This window comes from Ochotona princeps, chromosome 26 (assembly GCF_030435755.1).
Source record: "Ochotona princeps isolate mOchPri1 chromosome 26, mOchPri1.hap1, whole genome shotgun sequence".
Classification (NCBI taxonomy): Eukaryota; Metazoa; Chordata; class Mammalia; order Lagomorpha; family Ochotonidae; genus Ochotona; species Ochotona princeps.
Genome location: NC_080857.1, coordinates 20,743,290 through 20,767,411, shown reverse-complemented (window position 1 = coordinate 20,767,411; position 24,122 = coordinate 20,743,290). Strand labels below are relative to the sequence as shown.

Here is a 24,122-nt window from a genome sequence, read left to right as displayed (position 1 = left end):
GCTTGGCCTGGGGGTTGGTAGTGGGATTGCATGTTCTACTATCTTGAGTTTGAAACCAGTGATGTTTTTCTTTAAGATTTGTTGATTGTGGAATGCTTTTTTTTTTTTTAAGATTTGTTTTAGTTTGAAAGGCAGATTTTACAGAGAGAGTTCTTCCGTTTTCTAACTTACTCTCTAACTGGCTGCAACAGAGCTGAGCAAGTCTGAAGCGAGGATCCGGGAGCTTCTGGGTCTCCCACATGGGTGCAGGGTCTGAAGAGCTTGGGCCATCCTCCACTGCCTTCCGAGGCCATAAGCAGGAAGTTGAATTAAGGGGATGTTTATTAACTATGTAATAGAGACTGTCATATCCAGGTCTAAAGATACAATGCATTATGCATCTCTATTTCTAAATCAAAGATGGACTCCCAATGAAACTGTTAATTATATCTTAACAGTAGGAGCTAGACTCTATGTCGTTGTCCATACCTACAATGTCAGGATACTGTTAAATTACAGAATGATGAACTTGGGACTGTTTGTGAATGACATATTACTGTAGTAATATAGAGGAAATCAGTGTGTGGGAGAGTGGAAATCCCAGAGCCTTTGGAACTGTATCGTAAAAATAAAATTAAAAAGAAAAGAAAGTGGAGCAGCTGGAACACTGACAGGCACACATAAGAGGTGCAGGCACCACAAGGCTGACGATTACCCTGCCGCACCACCGCACAAACCCCCTGTAGAACACTGCTATATACTTGCAGTTGAAAGTTATTAAGAGTTACTTAGACCCAGCCCTACAGTTGGCAGTGTGAAATTTTCCATAAGCACCTTGTTCAGGCCTGGACAGTGAACAGTGTGATGAGCTCTATGAAAAATGTCAGGGTAGTGGACAGAACGACTTCAGTCACTTGATGTCAAGTACTGTCCTGAGTGCCTGAGTCCCCGTGGCCCCTGGGCTTGGGCTGCAGCACCGGGCCTTCTGCGCACGGCCATCCCACAAGTGAGTTTCATGACAACCCAGGACCCCTCACTGTGTGCCCGCCTCTGCAGGGAACACAGCACAGATACACCAGAGGAGATAAGAAGGTTCAGGCAACTGATTTATGTGAGGATACTTAAAAAGTTACTGGAAAATGGAATTAAAAGAGAAGTTTATTTTGGCATGAAAAACGAGTCTGAGTGTGGTGATTATGGAAGGCAGTTAGGAGAGGTGGGGGCCTCGCTGAGACACGTGCAGGGAGCGGCTCTGAGCAGAGGCAAGCCCGGAATGCTATGGGTCAGCTTCTAGTTGCGTTTTTTGTTTTGTGTAGTGGGATAGGGAGTGTTTATTGGTTAGTTTTTGTTTTTTCCACTCTTTAAAATCCTACACACCCCTAAAACCACTTAACTTCTCATCAAAGGATTTCATTGTGACTTCTTTGCGTGAAGTCTTTGAATATTGGCATAAGGCAAGACTAATTGAAGAGGTTAGTATGTGTGGTGGGCTAATGAATCAATTTTTTTTTTGCAAGATTTTTTTCTTGTTTACTTATTTGAAAAGCAGAACTAGAGAGAGGAGGAGAGACCAAAAGAAAGACTCTTCTCTCTGGTGATTTACTTCCCAAATGGCCATAACAGCCGGAGCTGGTCCAGGCTGAAGCCAAGAGCCTGGAGCTTGTATTTGCTGAGAACTTTCGGCAGACATTTGATCTTTTTCAGATTTCAGACCTATCTCGTCAGTTCTCTTGCACCTTGGCCGAAAAAATCGGCATGAAGAGAAGGGAGGAGAGGAGGGGGCTTCCCGAGTGCCGTCCTTCACAGAGGCCCCTTTGCCATCACTTTCTTCACATCTCACATCTGATGTACCCAAGGCCCCCGACACTGTTTATGCTGCCCTGATGACAGTTGCTATTTTTTTTTTTTTTTAGTTGAAAACAAGATTTTACAGAGAGGAGGAAAGACAGAGCAGTCTTCCATTTGCTCTGTTCTTTCCCCAGTTGGCCACAATAGCTGATCCATTTGGGAGACAGGAGCCAGGAACTTCCCCCTGGCTAGTCTCTCTTGTGGGTGCAGGGAACCAAGAGCCTGAGCCCTTCTCTGCTGCTTTGCCAGGCCATAAGCAGGGAGCTGGAGGGAAAGTGGAGCAACTGGACATGAATCAGCGCCCTTATGGGATGCCAACACTACAGGTGGAGAATTAGCTTGCCATGCCCGTGTCCTGGCCCCATAACAGTTTAATTTAATTTATATATTACTTTGTAGTTCTTACCAAGCTTCCCTCAGGGACCTTCAGGTGAATTTTCTCAGCTGATCCTCCCAGTAGCCCAGGTAATGGAGGGAGGAAGTGATTGATGCGAAGCCAGTGCTGGTGGAGCGGATTCCAGAGCCACAACTCAGCACACGCTCAGTGGATGATGTGCAGCATGACTTAGCGACAGAGTTCCGGGCATGTGAGTGGCCTGCTTACACCTGTTCTGAGTGTGTGCAGGCATGTACCCTGCCATCAGGACCAGCATACCTGGGAGTGCAACCTGCACCAGTACCTGATACCCCATAGACACAGAAGGGTCCGCACTAGACTAAGGTTCTTCTGTGTTCTGGTAATTTGGAAAACTGCTTGGCAAGGGGCCCAGCATTTACCTTCTGTACTGAGACCTGCAAATTAAGTGCCGTTCTTGCCCAGCAGCATTTTCCATTCCTGTCCTTTAAAATGAGCCTCGGTTATAAAATGGATTGCTCTTAAGAGGCATCAGGATGTGTGCCAGGCTAGAGAACTTCTCAGCCTCCTAGCAGCTAGGAAGTGATGACCCGTTATCTGTGGGTGGGATCAGCACCATGTTTGCTTAGCTGTAAGAGGATGATCTTCCGTGTTGTTCACCACCCTTCTCGGAGGAGGTTTGTCAGGATTTTCCTGATCCTGTGTGAACAGCTGGTAGGAATTGTGTGGTCAGAAAGCCAGCAGTAGTTGTGTTCACACAATACGGAGGAGAAAGAGGTCAGAAGACAGGAGTGTGAACTCCTTGACTGCAAACTCTGGTCTGTGTGCAACACCAGCATGACATGGGGCCGTTGTATAGATGCCTCTTTACATAATGCAGGCAGAACCGTCAGAGTTACCTGTTGGCCCTTTAAAATGTGATTGGAAAACTGAATTAAAAGATAACTTTATATTAGTGCATTAAAACTTTGAGGTCCATGCAAATGAGGACTCTTCGAGAGGTTCATGAAAATCTTGGATTATAAAAATACTATGCATGATTTTTCAGAAACTTTTGGCACCAAAATTGTCATTCCATATTTTCATGATCTTTTTTAAGTCCCCATAGGCCTTGCTGAAGACAGGGGTCTTTCACACCACCCTGTACCCTGGCTGGGTAGGATTTTAATTGCCGCGTTGGGGGGAAATGCCGGGCTTAATTGCGGTCTCGAGTATATAATTTGCCAGTCACTGCTGCTCTTTGGAAGCCCCTCCGTGGCCATTGCCGTCATTCCTCTTTTGGCATGTGGCCTGCAGAAAACTCTGTCTCCTTGGACGCATGCAAGCAATGCTGTTACTTTGCAATAATAAGCAGGAAATAGAGGGGTAATTAATCCTGAATACTCGGGGAAATATTTTACCATGGACCTGAGCAACAAAATTCCTCACCCAAAAATTGATAAATTGTTATCCATCATGATCCTGAGCAATTAATTTAACCAAAATCCATTAATGCTAACCCTGCTTGTGTAGCCCTGTGCAGTGCATTGATACATGGGAGGAGTGTGGAAGGAGCTGGACTTATTTTACAAGTCTGGGATTTTTTTTTTTTTTTTTTTGGCCGTTCTTTCCTTTTGTCTGGGTGTGAGAATACTTCGGGGGAAATGAGAAACTGATATTGATCTTGGACGTCTCTTCCTAAATGTCCAGACCTTTCAACTCTGTTTTCATTCAAGTGAGCTCCAAGTGTGGTCCTGCAGACTGTGGAAGCATTGTCTGCTGTGCACGTGTTCATGTGCAGCAGTTGCTGCATCCTTGATGCAGTCTCACCCCAGCGTCTGGTTGCTGCCAAGGGGACGTAACAGGCACCCTGAGAGAACATTCAGTATCAGCGGTTTGAAGTGCATGTAGCTATCTGTCAATTAGGTTTATAAAAATATTCAGAGAACGTGTTGTGAGATTCATGTCCATGCATTTAGAAAGTTCCTCTCTGATGACTGCTCACATTCCCATTGCTTTCTCATAGCAATCAAAAATGGTAATTGTCTTTTTTCTAAACCTGTTTGATTGCTAACATGGGCTCTGTAAGATTAATACAGAAAGATCTGAATTCACATCCAAAGGGGAGAGAAGACTCAGGATTTTGCTGCTCTTCACTATACTCAGTGATTACAGTTGTGAAGTGGAGTGAGGTCGGCAGAGCCCCCTTGGGTGGCCATGTAGGCTTCCTCTGAGGGCCCGGAGAGGTTCCTTCTCCCATTCTCCAAGCCTCTCTCCAAAGTGGCGGGGCAGCAGTCAGCCCAACTTTGCAGTGACAGTGAGCTCTGGGCCGTCTCCACAGACATTTGGGTGGCGTTCCACCAGTATATGTGTTCTGTTTGTGAACACTCTGAAAACAAAGCCTCTGTTGAGTTACATAAAAGCAAAAAAGGGATGGGAATGAATTCTGGCCTTCTGGAAAAGCTGGGTTTTTGTTTGTTTGTTTGTTTTTCTCTTTGGGATAACCCCAGCAACCAGATATAATATTCTGATACATTTACCAAATGAAAAAGCTGAGGTTGAAAACTAACATGAGGAATTTTAGCATAATATACATTGTAAGAAAAGCAAGCTCTAAATGCAGATCCAGGGTCATTGTGCTACACTTCCTGATGGGAGCATAAACACTTTAATATTCACCACGAATGTACTTCTTCAGTATTATTTACCTGGAAATGAGTTTAAAACCCACCAGGCTCCTAGATTGTGAGCACTCTACTGCCATCTCCTTTCCCCCATTTTACACCTCCTCTTCCTCATAGTACTCGGAGTAAGAATATCAAGGCAGTCACAAGAAGAAGCTATATTTAAGTTTCTCTATATTAAGTGCATATAAAAAATCCAAATTCCTAAGGCAGAAGGAAATGTGGAATTTCATTACATTTGAATCCATGCCTGTTAGATTTAAGCTCATGTACTTCCTCAATCCTTTCTTAATTCCCTCTTTCATAATCTGCCTGATCATGGTATCTCCCCTGCCAGGTAAGTATATCTCTCTTTCATAATCTAGTCCTCCCCTTCCTTCTCCATTCTAGTCCTCTTCCACTTATTTCAAAATAAATAATGGGAAATCTGAAAGAAATGTGAAACATGTTAGTGGAAAGAGCATGGGCACGTCCATCTTGTGTTTTCCAAATAGATGTCCAGACCTTTGTCTTTATCACCCTGGCAGTGAGTGAGTGAGTGTTCGAGCTAGTTTCAGCTCCTCCATAGTCAGCCACACGCGGACCTGGCCTGCATCGAGGACGCCCCCGTGTGATTCCCCGTGGCTCTAGAAATGTCTGTAGCAATAGCAAGACTGGGGATGATAGAGCCAACAGATGTGGAAGTAGATCCTACTCAAATTAGTACTGGTATACAAACACAGGCCTTGAGGACATCTGTGAAAGGTAACGTTTCCACAGGACAGCTGTGACAGGTAAAGGTATGACATGCTTCAGATACTAGCTACTTAAAAAAAGGAGGAGGAGGTGTGATGGCAAAGAGAGGAGCTTAGAAGATAGACCGCCTCGCTTCTCCACACACCTGCTGAATGAATGCCACCATCCCGGGTTTTCTTAGTGTCCCTACTTTGTGCATGCTCTGAGTTCTCTCCCTGTTAATGTAGAATCAGTGGCGTCTTGGGGTATCTGGGCTTCAACACAGTTCTGCCATCTGGAGCTCCATTCCTTTTTCTTGCATTGGGAAAGTATATTAACTTGTTGTCATTGTTTCCTGTAAGCTGCTTACAAGCTTTGGCACAGTGTTATTAGTGGCTGTTTAGTTTTTCAACTAATCTGGAACCACTGTTGTTGGAATGTCGGATGTAACCGTGGGCTCGTGTCCTGAACCCCCTAGTCCTGGCAGGGCTTCTCCCTTAAAAACCTGTGGATTAAATGCCATAGATGCACAGATCAGCAGGGCTCCACAGCAGTCTTGGATATGTATATAGTACGTGTACATACACACACACACGACTGAGAACAGTCCATCCTCGGATTCAGGCACAGGATGTTAGAAATGAGCCTTGCAGCAAAGGGATTTCATACATGTAGGAAGCAGGGGAAGGCATTCCAGGCAGATGGACAAGGTGGGCATAGGTGCAAGTGTGGTGTCCTGTGGTAAACTCTGATTGTGTCCACAGTGGGGCATGGAGTTAGAGGAGGTGGCTGCACACCTCAAATAGGAATGCCAGGGATTAGGTCCTGTGTGCTGTAGGTAACAGGAAGCTTTGACCTTCAAAAGGCAGGTTTCTTAGAGGAGGGAAGAAGGAGGCAGAATGAACCTGGAAGTCAGACCATCAGTGAGAGTGCCGTTGGACTGGACCCTGAACTCCTGGGTTTCCATGGCAGGTAAATGAATTGGATTCTGTGTCCTCAAGTGCATAGTGGAAATGACCTGCCCTGACCGAGTTATTTGTGTGAGCATTTGCTCTAAAATGCAATTTTTTTACTGAGGTTTAGTGTACTCCTCAAGGATTAGCATCACCTACTGATGCACCTGTGGTTGTCCTGTTCTCTAGGAGAGGAGAGGGAGGGGAAGGATGTGACTGTCATGCTCACCAAGCCCTGGTGTCTGCTGGGACAGGCAGCTGCAGGGCGAAGGGTCCTGAACACCAGCAGTAGATCAGGCGCCTGTCTGAAGACCACCTCTACTGTGATAGTATCTAAATTCAGTAGTTGTTGGAATTAAATTTAGCATATGAAGTCATAAGCTTTTTCTTTTTCAATTATGTGTTCTTGTCAGCCAAAATTATGAGTACTAAATGGCAAAATGTCACTGTTTGCTCCAGAGTTGAAGTGGTAAAATTCGAAAACAAGCCCACCAAGCCGGTGCTGCTGTCTCAGCTTTGGCTGTGCTAGGAGCCTGCATAAGCAGGGCAGCCCACTGAACCCGGGGCAGCTTCGGAGAGGATCTCCCACCCACTCCCGCTTTGAGGAGGTTCTCCAGCACCCCTTCCCCTTTGGGAGCAGTTTTATGGAGAGCTTTCTTTTACAGGCTTCAGCCAGCTTGTTTCACTCCATTCATGAAGTCACCGTTTTGTGACATTTATGTGATATTACCCTTCCTATGTTGCCTTGGGTTTTTCCCTTAAGTCACTGATCTCATATTTGGTTTGTACACACAGGCTGTCTCCTGGTTCGGACATCTATGTGACCGTCTCATCCATGGCATTGGCAAGATCCCAGTGTCGTAACTCCCCCAGCAACCTTTCTTCATCCAGTGAGACTGGCTCTGGCGGGGGCACTTACAGACAGAAATCCATGCCTGAAGGGTAAGTGTGCCCTTTGTCCCGAGGCATGCCTGAGGGGTGGTGCTGGCTCGCATCACTTCTCAGACGCATACAGAGATTTTCATCTCATCACCCTTGACCAGCTCACATACACGTGGCAAGAGAGTGTGACTGCCTTCCGGATAGGAAAGTGCTCTGGGGCTGGCTAAACCCAGTGGTTAGGGAATCGCGCACTCCTCCTGTCCCTACAGAAGACTTCATTCCTCCTTGGCTTGCACTGTTTCATCAGAAGGGCTCTGTCACCCCTGGGCGTTTGCTCCAGTGTGTCAGTGTGCGTTCCACAGAATGTTCCTTCCCTGGAGCCTGTATTACTGCTGACATGGAGAAAGTGATGACCATGTCCAAAACGTGCAAGTGTTTGTCTCACACTTTAAAGTCTTCAGTGAATTTGTTGTTGTTGTTAATTTAACAGTTTGCTTCTGACATGACTTACAAAGTAAACATCTAAGTGTAACATGATTTCAGGGATTTCTATTGTTTGTTTTAATGAAGAAGCAATAAAATTGATAGGTCCTTACTTGGGAAATAATTAGCAACCAAACATTACAGGGCAGGCATACTCAGGCTGCCCTACCCAGAGGAAGACTTTGAAAGAACCCTCCAAGGCCTCCTGTTGGGCATTGTCTTGCAGGTGAAAATTTGCACCACTTGAAAATGTAATCTGATGTCTTCATAAGAACTAGTGTTTCTGTTCTGCAAACAGACGCATGATTTGGTTACATTCTTGAGATGCCACCAGGTTGCAAAATAAGTGTGCTTGCTAATAATATCCTCAGTATGGCATTTTTTATTTACAGTATTTTGTTGGTTTTCAGGGCTGTTAAGGATAATTGTTGTTGCTGCTAAATGTTTACGTTAGCAGAAAGTAGTTAATAAAATGTACTTTCCTCATTCCCACTGTCTTCCCCAAGCCTCCCCTGGTGTACTGTGGCTAAAATGCACACTTCTTTAATTGCTTCAGTGACAATTGAAAAGAGCTTTAAGGTCTTATTAATGAGTCCCTGCAAAAGCTTTATGAATTGCAGGGTTTTTTACCACACCCCAAGTCCAACTAATTATTTTTGTTTTCATGAGTGGCTGTTAATTGCCTATTGTCAGTAAGCAATAAAATGTAAATGAGCTAATAAATAGCAACAACAGAAAACGTTTTTTTCTTCCATCTATGATGTTTTCCAAAAACCTGCCATGAAACATTAATGTTTAGGTGAATATTGATGCAGTGGCCATGCAGCTGGATTTTGTTAATGAGGTGTCAGTTATTCTTGGGGGTAAATATCTAAACCTCTTGAGTTTGCCCTGTTGTTGCGAAGTTACCAGCAGTTTTTCTTTTCTCCAAGAAGCTTTAAATATGAACACTTGAAATTTGTGAAAAATGTCAAAAGGAAAAAAATAAAAAGCATTTATTTTGCTGCAAGGAAATTTTGAAATCCATGGCTATAAGTGGTTTTCAAAAGTTTCATAGAAAAAAAAGTGGTATTATGAAAAAAACAGGACATGTATTTCCAAAGTACTTTGTACCAAAATAAACATATCTAGTAATGTCATTTTTAAAAAGCTTTATTTATTTTTATTGGAAAGGTAAATATACAGAGAGGAGGAGAGACAGAGAGGAAGATCTGCCGTCCTATGGCTTACTTCCCCAAGTGAGCACAGCGGCCGGAGGTGAACCAATCCGAAGCCAGGAGCCAGGAACTCTTCTGGGTCTCCCACGCGGGTGCAAGGTCCCAAGGCCTTGGGCCGTCCCCGACCACCTTCCCAGGCCACAAGCAAGGAGCTGGATGGGAAGCAGGGCCACCGGGATCAGAAGTGGTGACCATATGGATCCTGGTGTGTGCAAGGCGAGGACCTTAACCACTGCGCTATCGTGCCAGGCCCTAGTAGTGCCATTTTTCCACGGAGTGTTTGCATTCCTTCCAAGCTGTGTTTTCCTTTAGGCCCCAAACTGTTTTTGCCTTTATCGGTGATACAAGAGACATTGTCCCACTGTCAGAATCACATGCATTGCTCTTGGCCAAGTTTCAGCCTTAAATCACCCTAACCCTGGAGAATATGGCTTTCAACTCTTTAAAGCTCACCCCATGAAATAGACACAACCAGACTGATGGAGGAGCTGAGCGCATCCGCTGCACTGTAGTCCACAGATGCCCCAGAACGTCGTGCTGGCAGGGCAGTGCACAAAGGTTGACCCTGCACATCACGAGCACTGCACCTACATTCATGTGACAAGGGCCTGCCTGGTCACAAGCGCTGAGATGAGTTGAGAGGAAAAGTTTAATAGCATACTTAATACTGCCTCCTTTATTTAAATGGGGGACGAAGGGCACCTATCCACGTTTAAGACGGCTATGAACAAGAGCTAAAAAGCAACGCTAAGAGATAGAGGGTCTGTTCTACCCTCTTTAGAGCTGTACCCAAAGGTCATGCACTCGGGGAGAGCTGGGAGCAGTGACAAGTTGGAGTCTCTGCCTTATGTGTAACTGAAGCTGCATAAGCTGCAGGTGCCACTGGCTGCAGTGAGACCACCAGAGCTTTCTCCCAGCACTCTCCAGCAAGGATTACACATGCTGCCAGGGCACCTGCGATCAGAGCAGACAGGTTACGGAGATGGTGGCTCCCTGTGTCCAGAGGAAGAGAATGACTCACAGCCTCAGGCAGGGGTGGACCAAGCTCCGTTGCTGACCCACTTCATGTGGCTGCCAAATGATCGCTTAGAACTCCTTCAGTCTGATCTCTGACTCTTCAATATTAAGTGCTTTTCCAAACAAAGGCACAATTGAGCTCTTTAGAAAGAAGCACAGTATAAATAGATTTTGTGTCAGTTCCTCAAGGCCAGGATCCTTGTAACCCTAATATCCTGGCATGGCAATAAACGGAGTAGGTGTAGAACTGAATTAAAAGCTTCCCTGAGGGGGTAAAATCTTAAAAAAAAAAAAAAAAAAAGCAAACAAACTTCCCTGGGAAAAATGTTTTTCCAGGCAGAGTTAAATATAACCTTGCTACATGATTTATTTAAAAGCAGGTAGCCAAAAAGGCATTAAGCTTTGGGAAGTTAGCTCTGGTTTGCTACCAAAAAGTAAAAGCAAAATTAGAATCCATTTCTAAGTGCTTTTAAAAAAATTCGGTACCGATTCAGAATACAGTTAAAGACTTGGTTTGAGCATACATGCTCTTCTGACCTGATAGAAGCCCTACTTGAGCAGGAAATGGCATAAAACTTCCTGGAAGCCTTTTATTGTCCCCTCAGATTTGTGTGATTTGAAGGCAGATAGCGAGAAGGGCAGACAGACTGGCAGATGTCTGCGAGGGATATGACTAGGAGAAGCTCAAGGCCGGAGGTAAGAACTTCCAGATCTTCCAGGTGCGTGGCCAGAATCCAAGTGCTGGAGCCATCTCAAGGCTGTGTGTGAGCAGAAAGCCAGGCTTGAGAGCCAGAGCTGGATATGAAACCCAGGCACTCTGATGTGGCTATGGACATCTGAGCCTCCAGGCTGAAAACCTGTCCCCCACCATCTTCTTTTGCATGTGTATGTTTACTGGAGTGTCTTCATCAATTAAGATTTTTCTTTTTTAATCATCTGTCAGGATATGAGATAACTTCAGTTAGTGAACTGTGTGATTGAGTATGTAAATCTATGAAAGTAAATGGGGAGATGATATGGTAAGCATTTTATTTATACTTATAGCCTGTGCTTTAAATGCAATATGCTTTCTATGGATTTTTTTCCCCTCAGATCTCTGCAATGTAATTTTTTTAACACATGAAGAAAGCAACTCAGAAGTATATTGGTTTGGCTCAGTGGTATTGGAGCCAGAGTTGGAACGGTGTTTTATCGGCTCCTTCCCATATACCACTTACTTGTTCTGGCCTTGAGTGTGTCAGTGAGACACCTTTCATGGGATAGGCATTTGGTGCAGTGGTTATAGTGCTGTTTGGGATGCCCAGATCCCATAAGCATAATTATTAGATTCAAGTCCCAGCTCCACTTGTAATTCCCGCAGCCTGTATTGCATACCCTTACAGGCAGCCGTGTTGCAACCTCACCACAGTACATACATTTCCACACCAATGCACACGTGGCAAAGATGCATGTCAATGTACAGACATGTGAGAAAAACAGGGTAGTAGCTGTCACTGGAGTTGAGTTCATGACAACCAAGCGCTGCCTTGCAGCAGCAGGTGAGGTCCCTGATGCTGACTTGGCTGTTGTTTGGGGACATCCCCACAGGTTTGGTGTCAGCCGCAGATCCCCAGCTTCCATTGACCGGCAGAACACCCAGTCCGACATGAGTGGCAGTGGGAAATCCACACCCAGCTGGCAAAGAAGTGAGGACGGCATTGTCGACCAGATTGGTAAGTCTTCTCCACAAGGGACAGGTTGTGTTTATCGTGAGGCAACTCTGACCACCTGTTGATGAGATTACCCGAGCGTTCCAAGACAGCCCTGGTCAGAAGAGGTGAATTAGAATTGAGTGTCACTGAGTTTATGTTAATGCAGAAGTATCGAGCACTTCCTGAGAGAGAAGTCAGCGAATGTTTAGTGACCTCAAATGTAAAAGTAGAAAATACGTAAGAATCAGTTTCAGCTCTAAGATTAAAAGACCAGCCCACCAAACCACTTTTTCTGCTATTACCTTTCTTCCCATGGGTTTTCTGCTCTTGTTGTTCTTAGTGTAAGGATCTTAAAGAGATTACTCGTAGCCTGAATACTGCTTTTTTTTTAAGGCTGTATAGTTAAGAAAGAAAAAGATGCAAGTATTTAATCATAAATACAGCTTGGTCAGATTCTCCTCCCTCCTTTATGTGCACTTCATTTTAATTCTTTCCGCTCTGCTATTAAGCTGTCAGCCAAGGACATGTCTTAGCAGGATAACACAGCTGGATGAAAAAGTCTGCATTCGACGGATGGACGGACGGACTGAGACGGAGGACAGAGTACAACTGGGATGGATGGATGGACGGACAGAAGACTAGGGGCAACGAGGAGACTGGGAAAGGAAGCAGAGAGAAGCAGAAGAAAAACGGGAGGTAGTAGAAGTCCAGTCGACCGGCTGGGAAACGGACTGGTTGGAAAAATAAAGTTCCTCAAGAAACTGACCCCCAAAAAAAAGTCTGCATTCACAAGTCCTCATTCGCTGTCTGGTGCACGGCCCCTCTCCCTGTAGACGTGTTACTGCTCTGCGAGGACATGATGACACTAGTTGATACAGTAAAGTTGTGTGTAAAACAAGATTACATTTCAACACAGCAGCACCAGGGATTTGGTGCCAACACAGCTGATCGCATGGAGCAGGAGACGTGTTCCACTGCTGCGGGCTTTTTTGCTTGCTTCCTTCTTTAGCCTCTCCAGTAGCATTACCGTCAGTGTGGAATGAAAGGATGCAAACTTAAGGGCTGAAAGAGATGAGCTTTTCAAGCAGAGTCCCTTCTTTCCATTTCCTCTGCCAATTCATTGTTTTGTCCTGTTTTCAAGAGTTTGCCCAAGAAAATGTACTAAGTATGAACACAGGAGGGCTAAGACAGGAACTGGTGGAGACTAGCGTGGGGCCCGGGTTCCACAGCTATCCTTTATTCCCAGGCGAGATGTGCGTTGTTATTGAAGCCATCTGTCATTCCCCGCTCTTTTCCCACCCTCCCCCAACCCAAAAAACCTGAGCTTATTCTGCTCTGCTTTTCTGCTCTTGACAGAATTGACAGCTTTTTAACCTCATCGAGATGTGACTGATACAGGTGAAAGGGGGTCCCTTCTTGGGCATGACAGGAGCTTCGAAGGCAGAAGCTAGCAAGCCCAATGTGTTGCTTTCAGTCTTCTCCCCACACTCAAGAAGCCGTTCAGGGAATGAGATAGTGTCCTGGCATAAGAAGGGGGTAATTAGAAGCTTTGTCCTAGCCCCTTGTGTACACACACACACACACACACACACACACACCCTCCTTCAGGCCTCTCTTTGCCTCTGCTTTAGTTCTGTGAAATCCCACTCCTAATAGAGAAGACTCTAAAATCAATTTATATGAATTTTAAAGCATATTTATTCATCCTGTTAATAAGGTAAAGACTTGGTATTCTTTCTCTGCTGGATTTTTTTTTTTAACATGGCACTGTAAAGCAGAGGTAAGGGAGGTGGGAAACCCTTTTTCTGCCAAGGGCCATGTGGATATTTATAATATCATTCCATAGGCCATACAAAATTATTAATTTATTTATTTTTTTTTTTAATTATTTATTATTTAACTTCAGTAATTACATTGTATTATGTGACACAGTTACATAGATACTTGGGTTCTCCCCACCCCTCCCCAAACCCTCCCACCATGGTGGATTCCTCCACCTTGTTGCATAACCACAGCTCAAGTTCAGTTGAGATTTCCCCATTGCAAACGTATACCAAACATAGAGTCCAGCATCTTATTGTCCCGTCAAGTTCAACGGTTTCTTAGGTATACCCTCTCTGGTCTGATGACAGAGCCAGCAGAGTATCATCCCAGTCAATTGAAAGCTCCAACATACCATCAGCAAAAATTTACATCATTATGGAATTAATTGACATAGTAATGAGTAACCAATATGTTAAAAGTAAATGCGGGTTCCCAGCCACCTTCTGTGACCACCTCACCTATACTTCAATTTTAGTTTATACACAACATATAACATTCAAAACATAACATGTTATGCATAACATCATATCATCTTAAATTAAGGCAAACATGTGGTATTTAACCTTTTGGGATTGGCTCATTTCCCTTAGCATTATGGTTTCCAGTTTGGCCCATTTGGCCACAAAGAACTGCATTTTGTTTTTTTTAATAGCTGAGTAGTATTCCATGGAGTAGATGAACCATAGCTTTCTTATCCAATCCTCTTTTGATGGGCATTTTGGTTGTTTCCATGTTTTTGCAATTACTGATTGTGCTGCTATGAACATAGGAGTACATGTTGGTTTCTCATAGAACAAGTGTTCTGGATATATTCCTAGGAGTGCTATTGCTGGATCATACGGTATGTTGAATTTGAGTTGTTTGAATATTCTCCATACTGATTTCCATAGAGGCCGTACCAGCCTGCAGCCCCACCAGCAGTGGAGTAGGGTTCCCTTTTCCCCGCAACCTCGCCAACAAGTGTCGTTGGTGCTTTTATTCATGTGGGCCAGTCTTACTGGCGTTAGGTGGTACCTCATTGATGTTTTAATTTGGATTTCCCTTATTGCCAGGGAACTTGAGCATTTTTTCATATGTTTATTTGCCATTTGGGTTTGTTCCTTTGTGAAGTGTCTGCCCATTTCCCGTGCCCATTTCTTGAGTGGCTTGTTTGTTTTGACATTTTGGTTGTTTTGTAGCTCTTTGTATATTCTGGATATTAGCCCTCTATCACCTATGTCGTGTGCGAAGATCTTCTCCCATTCTGTGGGTTGCCTTTTTACTTTGTTGATTGTTTCTCTAGCTGTACAGAAGCTTCTTAGTTTGATGAGGTCCCAATTGTTTATTTTGGTCTTGATTTCTACTGCATCTGGAGTCTTTTTTAGGAAGTGAGGGCCTACCCCTAAGTGTTCCAGTGTGTTTCCAACATTTTCTTCCAAAAGTTTGAAGGTTTCTGGATGTAGGTTTAGATCTGTTATCCATTTAGATCTGATCTTAGTGTATGGTGAGAGATGTGGATCTATTTTTTTGTTTCTGCAGGCTATCAACCAGTTGTCCCAGCAGCATTTATTGAACAGACCTTCCCATTTGCCTGGGTTGTCGTTTGTCTTTTTGTCAAAGATTATTTGGCTGTATCTGTATGGGTTTCCTTCTGGCGTTTCTATTCTGCTCCATTGATCTTCCTCTCTATCTTTGTGCCAGTACCACGCTGTTTTGATAACCACTGCCCTATAGTATGTCCAGAGGTCCGGAACTGTGATTCCCCCTGCTAACTTCCTGTTCTTCAGGATAGTTCTAGCTATCGTGGTTTTTTGTGCTTCCAGATGAACCTTTGGATCATTGTTTCCAGTTCCATGAAGAATATTTTGGGCAATTTGATTGGGATTGCGTTGAATGTATATATTGCTTTTGGCAGTATAGACATTTTAATGATATTGATTTTACCTATCCAGGAGCATGGGATATTACTCCATCTTTTGAGGTCTTGTTCAATTTCTTTTTTAAGCAGATTGTAGTTTTCTTCAAATAAGTCTTCTACATTTTTGGTTAGATTTATTCCCAGATATTTCATACTTTTCTCTGTTATTTTGAATGGTATCTTGCTGGTTAAGTCTTTTTCCATCTTGGGGCTGTTCGCATACACTATGGCTGTTGATTTTTGTTCATTAATTTTGTACCCTGCCACTCTACCAAACTCTCGTACAAGTTCTAGCAGTCTCTGTATTGAGTCTCTTGGCTCTTCTACATAAAGAATCATATCATCTGCGTATAGTGAGAGCTTGACTTCTTCGTTTCCCATTTGGATTCCTCTGATTTCTTTTTCTTGTCTTATGGCCTCAGCGAGTACCTCTAGGACTATGTTGAATAGTAGTGGAGAAAGTGGACATCCCTGTCTTGTTCCAGATCTCAGTGGGAAGGGTTCCAGCTTTTCTCCATTCAGTATGATGCTGGCGTTGGGTTTTTCATATATTGCTTTAATTATGTTGTGGATTTTTCCATCTATGCCTACCTTGGTTAGGGTTTTTAGTAGGAAGTGATGTTGGATTTTGTCGAAAGCTTTTTCCGCATCTATTGATACTATCATGTGATTCTTGTTTTTCAGTTTTTGGATGTGGTGTATCACATTTATAGATTTTCGAATGTTGAACCATCCCTGCATTCCAGGGATGAATCCTACTTGATCTGGATGAATGATCTGTCTGATGTGTTTTTGAATTCTGTTGGCTAGGATTTTGTTGAGAATCTTAGCATCAATGTTCATCAAAGAGATAGGTCTGTAGTTTTCCTTCTCTGTTAGTTCTCTGTCTGGTTTTGGGATTAAGGTAATGTTGGCTTCATAGAATGAGTTTGGAAGGGTTGCCTCTTTTTCTATTGTTTTGAAGAGTTTGTAGAGGATTGGGGTCAGCTCTGTTCGGAATGTTTTGTAGAATTCTGGAGTGAAGCCATCTGGGCCTGGGCTTTTCCTTGTTGGGAGGTCTTTAATCACTGATTCAATCTCTACTTCAGTTATGGGTTTGTTCAGGTCGTTTGTTGCCTCTGGGCTAAGTTTTGGCAAGTGGTAGAAGTCTAAGAACTTTTCCATTTCTTGGTGATCTTCTGATTTGTTGGAGTACAGTGCTTTGTAGTAATTTCTGATTATGGCCTTAATGGATGCGGTGTCTGTTGTTATGTTGCCTTTTTCATCTTTGATGCTGTTAATTCTTGCCTTCTCTTGTTTTTTCTTTGTCAGTCGGGCCAGTGGAGTGTCTATCTTGTTTATCTTCTCAAAAAACCAGCTTTTTGATTCATTGATTTTGTGTATGGTTTTTTTTATTTCTATCTGGTTGATTTCCTCCCTTGTTTTGATGATTTCTTGTTTCCTATTGTGTGTGGGGCTCTTCTGCTGTTGTTTTTCCAGTTCCTGGAGGTGTGTGTTTAGTTCCTGTATTTGGCGCCTCTCTTGGGCCTTGACATGAGCTCCAATTGCGATGAGTTTGCCCCGTAGCACTGCTTTGGCAGTGTCCCACAAATTTTGGAATGTTGTGTCAGAGTTTTCATTGGTTTCCATAAATTTTTTGATCTCATCTTTAATTTCTTCTCTGATCCATTGTTCGTTTAGTAGCATATTGTTCAGCCTCCAAGAGTTTCTGTATTTCCTGGGGCATTTTGAATTGCTGATTTCCAGCTTCATTCCGTGGTGGTCTGAGAGGGTACATGGTATGATTCCTATCTTTTTGAAGTTATTTAGGTTTGCTTTGTGTCCTATCATGTGGTCGATCCTGGAGAAGGTGCCATGTACTGCTGAAAAAAATGTATAATCTGTGGCCTTAGGGTAAAAAATTCTATAAATGTCAACCAAGTCCAGTTGTTCTATTGTTTGTATGAGTTCTGTTGTTTCTTTGTTGAGTTTTTGTTTTGTTGATCTGTCTATAGTTGTTAGTGGGGTGTTAAGATCACCCACTATTATTGTGTGCATATCTATGTCTCCCCTTAAGTCCGTGAGTAATTGCTTCACGTAGCTAGGTGCGTTTGAATTTGGTGCATATATGTTCACAATGGTAATTACTTCCTGATGGATCAGTCCCTTCACCAATATATAATGTCCTTCCCTGTCCTTTTTGATGTGTGTCAGATTGAAGTCCACATCATCTGAAATTAAGACAGCTACCCCAGCCTTTTTTTCTCGTCCATTGGCATGAAATATCTGTTTCCAACCTTTCACTTTCAGCTTCTTTGAATCTCTTCTGGTTAGATGTGTCTCTTGTAGGCAACAGATAGTTGGGTGCTGTTTGATAATCCATTCTGTTAATCTATGCCTTTTGATTGGTGAGTTCAGGCCATTTGTGTTGAGAGTTAAAATTGAGAGGTTGTGATTTTGCCCTGCCATACTTGTTTTTGTGGGTGTTGATATCTGTGTTATTGCCCTTCCTTGTGTGGACTTTAGTGGGGAGACCTTCCTGTTTGCCATCTTTGCTTATGATTCACCTCCTTTTTTTCTGGAATTAGTGCATTTCTAAGGAGATTTTGTAGAGCTGGTTTTGTGCTGGCATATTCTTCTAATTTCTCTTTGCTGTGGAAGTATTTGATTTCGTTCTCAAATACGAATGAGATCTTTGCTGGGTACAATATTCTTGGTTGACAGTTGTTCTGATTCAGGATTTGGAAGATCTTTGTCCATTCTCTTCTTGCTTGTAAGGTCTCTTCAGAAAAGTCAGCCGTGATCCTGATTGGTTTTCCCCGGTATGTGATCTTTTCTCTGCTTCGTACTTGTCTTAGGATTCTTTCTTTGTCTTCGTTGGAGTGGAACTTGAGCACCATATGTCTGGGTGAAGATCGCTTTGGGTCATATCTGCTGGGAGTCCTCTGACCGTCCTGGATTTGAGCTGGATTCATGTTCCAAGTGTTTTGAAAGTTTTCCTGTATAATTTCGTCGAGCACCATTTGCATTCCTGATTCTTTTTCCGCTCCTTCAGGAAGGCCAATAATCCTAATATTTGATTTTCTGAGGTTGTCTTTCATTTCTTGTATGGTCTTATTGGCTTTGTTCAGACTTGTCTCCAGCTGTTTCATGAACTGGGTGTGTTCGTTTTGTGTGTCTTCCGTTTCAGAGATCCTCTCTTCTGCTGTATTTGTTCTGTTGGTTAGGCTCTCAATTTTGTGCTCTAAGTCAAGGATTTTACTTTTCATTTGTTGTATTTCTGAGGCTATGTGGTTCTTGAATTCCTTGAAGTCCTCCCAATTCTTCTCATTGTCTCTGACATATTTTAACATTATTTTTTTGAATTCCTTGTCTGGTAGATCTTCTATGTCTTCATCTCGCATCTCCGAAATAGACATTGGCTTTCGATCCTTTATTGGTAGGGTGTTGGCACTCTCATCTGGATCATTACCTTTTCTGGTATTTCTTCCCATTGTGTTAGTGTTTCTTTTTTGAGAGACCTAGGCACCAGTGTGCTGAGGGGTCTCCAAGCACTATCCTGTAGAGATCGGAGTCTGCAGGCGTGGAGTAGCAGGGTGTGGGAATTTTCAAGGCACTTTTGGTGCGTCTCCAGAACACTGGACCTCAGGGCGCCTCTTCCAGGGCCCAGAGGATTCAAAGCGCACTCTCAGCTCGTCCCCTACAGGTATGCTACCACAGGGCGTGGGGGAGTGAAGGCACTCTCTGTGCGCGCACCCTGTTTACTGGATCACAGGGCTCGGAGCAAGGGACTATAGGGCGTGTTCCAGGTGCTCTCTGGAAACGCCTCCTGCGCAGGTCCGCCCACCCCAGCACTTGCAGGGGACTGACCGCCCCTGCGCTAGCAGGGAACTGCCCAGCCCAGAGGCGTGCTTGGGTTCCTGTGGGATAGCACCGCCCAGCTGAGTGCCACACCGCAAAGGCACAGGGGAGTATCCAGTGTGCCTTTTGCCTTTCTCCCAGACACAGTTTTGGCAGTCTCAAGGCACTCGCCCTGTGTCTCTAGAGGCTGGAGCCTGGGGGGGGGAGGGGCGGGGAGGCCAATTGTGTTCAGGCTCTGTCCGTGCCCCTGGGGGGCCAACTCCCGAAGCCTCCAACCCACCACTGTCCCCACCCAACTCACTCAAACCTCAGGTTCTTGCAGTCTGCCTCTTCCTCTGGTGGGAATCCTGGCCGCCAGTGCGTCTCCCGACTGCTGCGTCCGTTGCTGGTCTCCGCGCGGGTCGCGATGGAGCCTGGAGGCTGCGGCTGGTGCAGGTCCCGGGGGTTGGCGACCAGGGTGGGCAGATGCCGGCGGGTCCCGGTGATTCAGGGTCCTGGTGTCCGCAGCGGGGCAGGTCCTGGCGAGTCCTGGTGACCAGGGTGAGCAGATGCCAGCGGGTCCCAATCACCTCCGGTCCTCACGGCCACAGCGTCTTCAGGTCGGTCTTTGGGTGGGTTCGGCGGCTTTCAGCGTCTGCACTCAGAGGTGACTCAGCAGGTCAGGAGCGGAAAGTCGTCTTCCCTGTCCTTTGCTTTGTTTTTCCCTGGTTGCTCTTCCGAGTTGTGTGGATTTTTTTGGCTCCACACTGTCCAGGGAACTTCACGTTCTTCTCCCTGTAGTTCTATGCTGCTCCACTTACGCTTTTGTCGCGTTCTAGCCCTCTCTGTCTGTGAGCTCTCTCACAGTCTTCCTCCTATTTCGGCCATCTTGCGAGTCTACAAAATTATTAATTTAAACATCTGCCTGATATTGACTTATTAAATTTTAACTGCTGCCTGCAGTTACCTTTATAAGGACAAAACAAATGACAAATATGTGGCCCTGTACAGCCCATGGGTCGTATGTTCCCTACCCCTGCTCCAAGTCCTGCCAGAGAAGCCTTTTTGCCATAGAATAGGAGAACCAAGTGGTGACCTTGGCTCCATTCAAAATCAAAATCTTGAAATAAATTTTATTTTAAACTATTGATTTCCTAGCATTCTAAAAAGAATAACCAACCTTTCCTAATGGGCGCATCAAAGGACCCTATCTTAGGGAGAATCTAAGAAAAAATGTGACGTTTTCAGCACTCTGCACAACATTGAGTGTGTGAAGGGCTGACGTTTCCCCACCCACATTGTAAAAGCCAACTTCTGTGATAGCTTGTGTTCACTGAAAACATTTAGAAGGTTCTTACTGGCTGAGCAGGCCCAGCTGGCTTTGCGCATCACTGTGTTATAAATCAGTACCCCCACTCCATGTGGAGATGAACATGCAGTCTGTTCTGCTGCTTCTCTCCTTGTGCAAAGTGGTTGAGAGTCAGAATGAAGGAGTATGTTAGTTTGTCCTCTGCGTGCTGGCTAGGAACTGCAGAAGCCCAGAGGACAAATGGCCTACTCTTTCACTTGAATGCTGGCTTGGAGTCCAAAGGGAAGCAATTGTTTTAAGTAAACTAGTTGCTGTGTATCTTTTCTGTTGTGCTTAGCTTACAGTTATAGAGGACCTCAGGATTTCAGTTCTTTTGTCGAGCAGCATGAATATACAGGTAAAATATTTCCAAAGTGTCATGGTAAGTAATGCGTGATTGCATCCATGCCTGTCTAGGTAATGTAGACCGAGCCAGGTTAGCCACACTTTGCAGTGAATGAATTTCCGAAGTTTAATGCATACATTCTGGACTTTCCCCAAACCAAAAGTTGATTCCAAACTTTGCTGCGTTGTTTATGGCCCTTGGTTTGGTGGTACTTGGCTATGCTAATGTGTATGACATGACATGTTGTCACCAGCTACAAGCTTTATCCATCAGCATTCAAGTTTCTGACATGCTCTCTGTAGTGTAAATTCTTAACAAGCTTACTGCTGAAATCCAGAGTTGGCTGGCCAGTGAACTGAAAGATGCAATGGCAAGCCATCTTCGTTTGTCAAAATGTGCCTATATATGTCTGGTGCCTACATCATAATGTTCTGTACTGTATTCCAGAACCCACGTGCCACCTCCCAGCTGTTTCCAAGGTCCTGCCAGCTTTCCGAGAGAGCCCCAGTGGGAGATTAATGCGGCAGGATCCAGTGGTTCATCTTTCTCCAAACAAACAAGGGCATGTAAGTTAACTGTAAACTTGCATGACTGATATCCCCCATAGACTCCTAGCAGTGTTCTTTCCTGGTGATGTGTAAATGGTACGAGCCTCCTGTACTTTTCCATCACATGGCCAAAGAGAAAGTCTGCTGGCAGAGGGTGGCTGCTCGCTACTGTGGCCCTGTGGTTACTTCAAGAAGAGTCGTTTCTTGGTGCTATGCCCCTATCCCTTACAAAACTGCATGGAAGATCATCTCATTCAAATAACAATCCTAAGGGATAGAGATGTGGTAGGAAGAGGTTGTATTATCACACAGTCACTAACATTACTCGAGGAGACAACAGTCACCTTCCCGCACAGCTGCCCCCATTGCTTCTGTTGCATCCATAACTGCATACATTGCCATCCTTTTACCATGACAACATAGTTTCTTATTGCTTACAGGTCAGTCTGAGTTTCCCTGCCCCATTAGTAATATTTGTATTATGGGGCAAAAATAATTTGGGCAGATTTTATTAGATAAAATATGATATTAAAACTCTTTATTTCTTACACTCTAACTGCATCTCCGTTCAGCCCTGCCATGCTTAAAAGACTCCATATCCCAGTTCCTAGGGGCTACTGATTGGACAGCATAACCCAGGGCTAAAGAAGTCCTTTCCTAACAAGACCTTCCCTTGACAGATTACTGAGAAAAACTAGAACCACCCAACAGGGTAACTGGGCAAGGAGACTTTACTGTAAGCTGAAAATGCTCTGCTTCCGACCTGTCCCCATGCCTTGGCCAGTGGAGAGCACGCTCCTACCTCCGCCAAGAGCTACACACATATTTTTCTTGTCTCTTCTGTAACAAGTGTCTAGATCTCTTGTTTCCACCTAGTTCAAAGTGTTATCCTATACAAACATATTAAAAATCTTACCCTCTTGGTAAACTCTATAAACTGTTCTTTATAGGCACCTAAATTTCCCGATGTAGATCTATGAATACCATGCTATCACCTGTTTAAGAGGTAGAGTTTAATGGGTTTTGGAATATACTGAGTTGTGCTTTGAGCACCAGGATCTAATTCAGAATATCCAGTTCTATATCCTCGAGTCCTCAACTCGTCCAGTACTTAAATACAACTAACAACTAGTCCATTTTCTGTCTCACTGTCTTCACATTTCGTATGAGAGAAGTCATACAATATGTGTCCTATGGTGTTTTCCTTCTTGCACTAAATGGAATGTTTTTAAGGTTCATCATGTTACTGCATTCATCAGTATTCCATCCCTTTTCATGACAGTAAGATTTCATTGTGTGGGTATACCCTACTTTTTTATCCACTTGCCAGTTGCAGAACATTTGGGGTTGTTGTTTTATTTTCACTTTTTACTCTTACGAACATTCACAGAACAGGTTTTTGTGTGAGCCTGTTTTCCTTTCCCTTGAATATATGACGAGCCTTAAAAAATCATGGAAAATGCTTATTATGAAAAACCGTATTTCAAAAAGCTTTTGCACCAAAATAAACTTACTTCTTAATTCCATTTCCACAAACTTTTAAAAAATTGTTTTGATTTATTCCAAAGGCACAGCTGAGAAAGACAGACAAGCAAATCTCGCATCTGCTGCTTCATTCTCCAAATGGCCGCAAAACCTGGGTGTGGGTCAAGCCGAAGCCAGAAGCCAGAAGCTTCTTGTGGGTCTCCCACATGGGGTGCAGGGTCCCAAGCACTTGGGCCATCCCCTGCTGTTCTCCCAGGCCCATTGGCAGGGAGCTGGATGGAAAGTGGGGCATCTGGAACTTGACCTGGGACCCATATGAGTTGCTGGTGTCACAGGAATCTTTCCATGAACTTTTTGAAGAACCTGTATGTACCACTACAGGCCCTCCCAGGTCCACATTCCCCTCAGTGACCTGCAATGTTCTCTGCTTTTCTAACTAAAGCCACACACCCCAGTGTGTGTGAAGTGGTGCCTCACCGTGGTTTCAGTTTGCATTATCCTAATCACTGGTGGTATTGAGCACCTCTTCATGTGCTGTGGGCCCTCTGTAGGGGTAAATCTTTGGAGAAATGTCCATTTAAATTTGCTCATTTTAAAATTGGGTTATTTAAAGCACAAAAACTGTTCATTTTGATGAAGTCCAGTATGTGTGTTTTTTTCCTTGCATTTCTTAAGCTTTTAAGGGCACATCTATTTAAAGAAAGAAAAAAAAACACCGTATCGACCAAAATCATGGAGATTCACACATTTGTGTTATCCTAAGAGTTGTGTAGGCTTGGCTGTTCATGTTGAGATGATCCATCCTTCTTGAGGTTAGTTTTCTGCAAAGTTGGAATCTCCCTTCATTCTTGTTTGCATGTGAAGATCTGGCAGTCCCACAGTCATCTGTAGGTTACTCTGATTTTCTCCAGTTGAGTTACCTGAACCCGCCAAGGAATGTTTCCTCCAAGCGTTCCTTGGAAAGCTGTCTCTAAGTGGATGCTGTGGACTAAGTCTTACAGTCCTGCTTCCATTCACTCTGAGCATTGGAACTTTCAGAATCATACATGCTCT

The 24,122-nt window shown here is 44.1% G+C and overlaps 1 protein-coding gene across 10 annotated transcripts in view; it reads left to right on the top strand.

Annotated features, from left to right (window-relative positions):
* Nucleotides 1-24,122, top strand: part of SIPA1L1 (signal induced proliferation associated 1 like 1) — a 313,038-nt gene that overhangs the window by 265,387 nt on the left and 23,529 nt on the right. For all 10 annotated transcript variants that reach the window (XM_058655252.1, XM_058655253.1, XM_058655255.1 and 7 more), the window contains 3 exons: nt 7,308-7,454; nt 11,699-11,823; nt 21,484-21,602. In XM_058655252.1, coding sequence (XP_058511235.1) covers nt 7,308-7,454; nt 11,699-11,823; nt 21,484-21,602 — 391 coding nt within the window. The remainder of the gene's footprint in view (nt 1-7,307; nt 7,455-11,698; nt 11,824-21,483; nt 21,603-24,122) is intronic.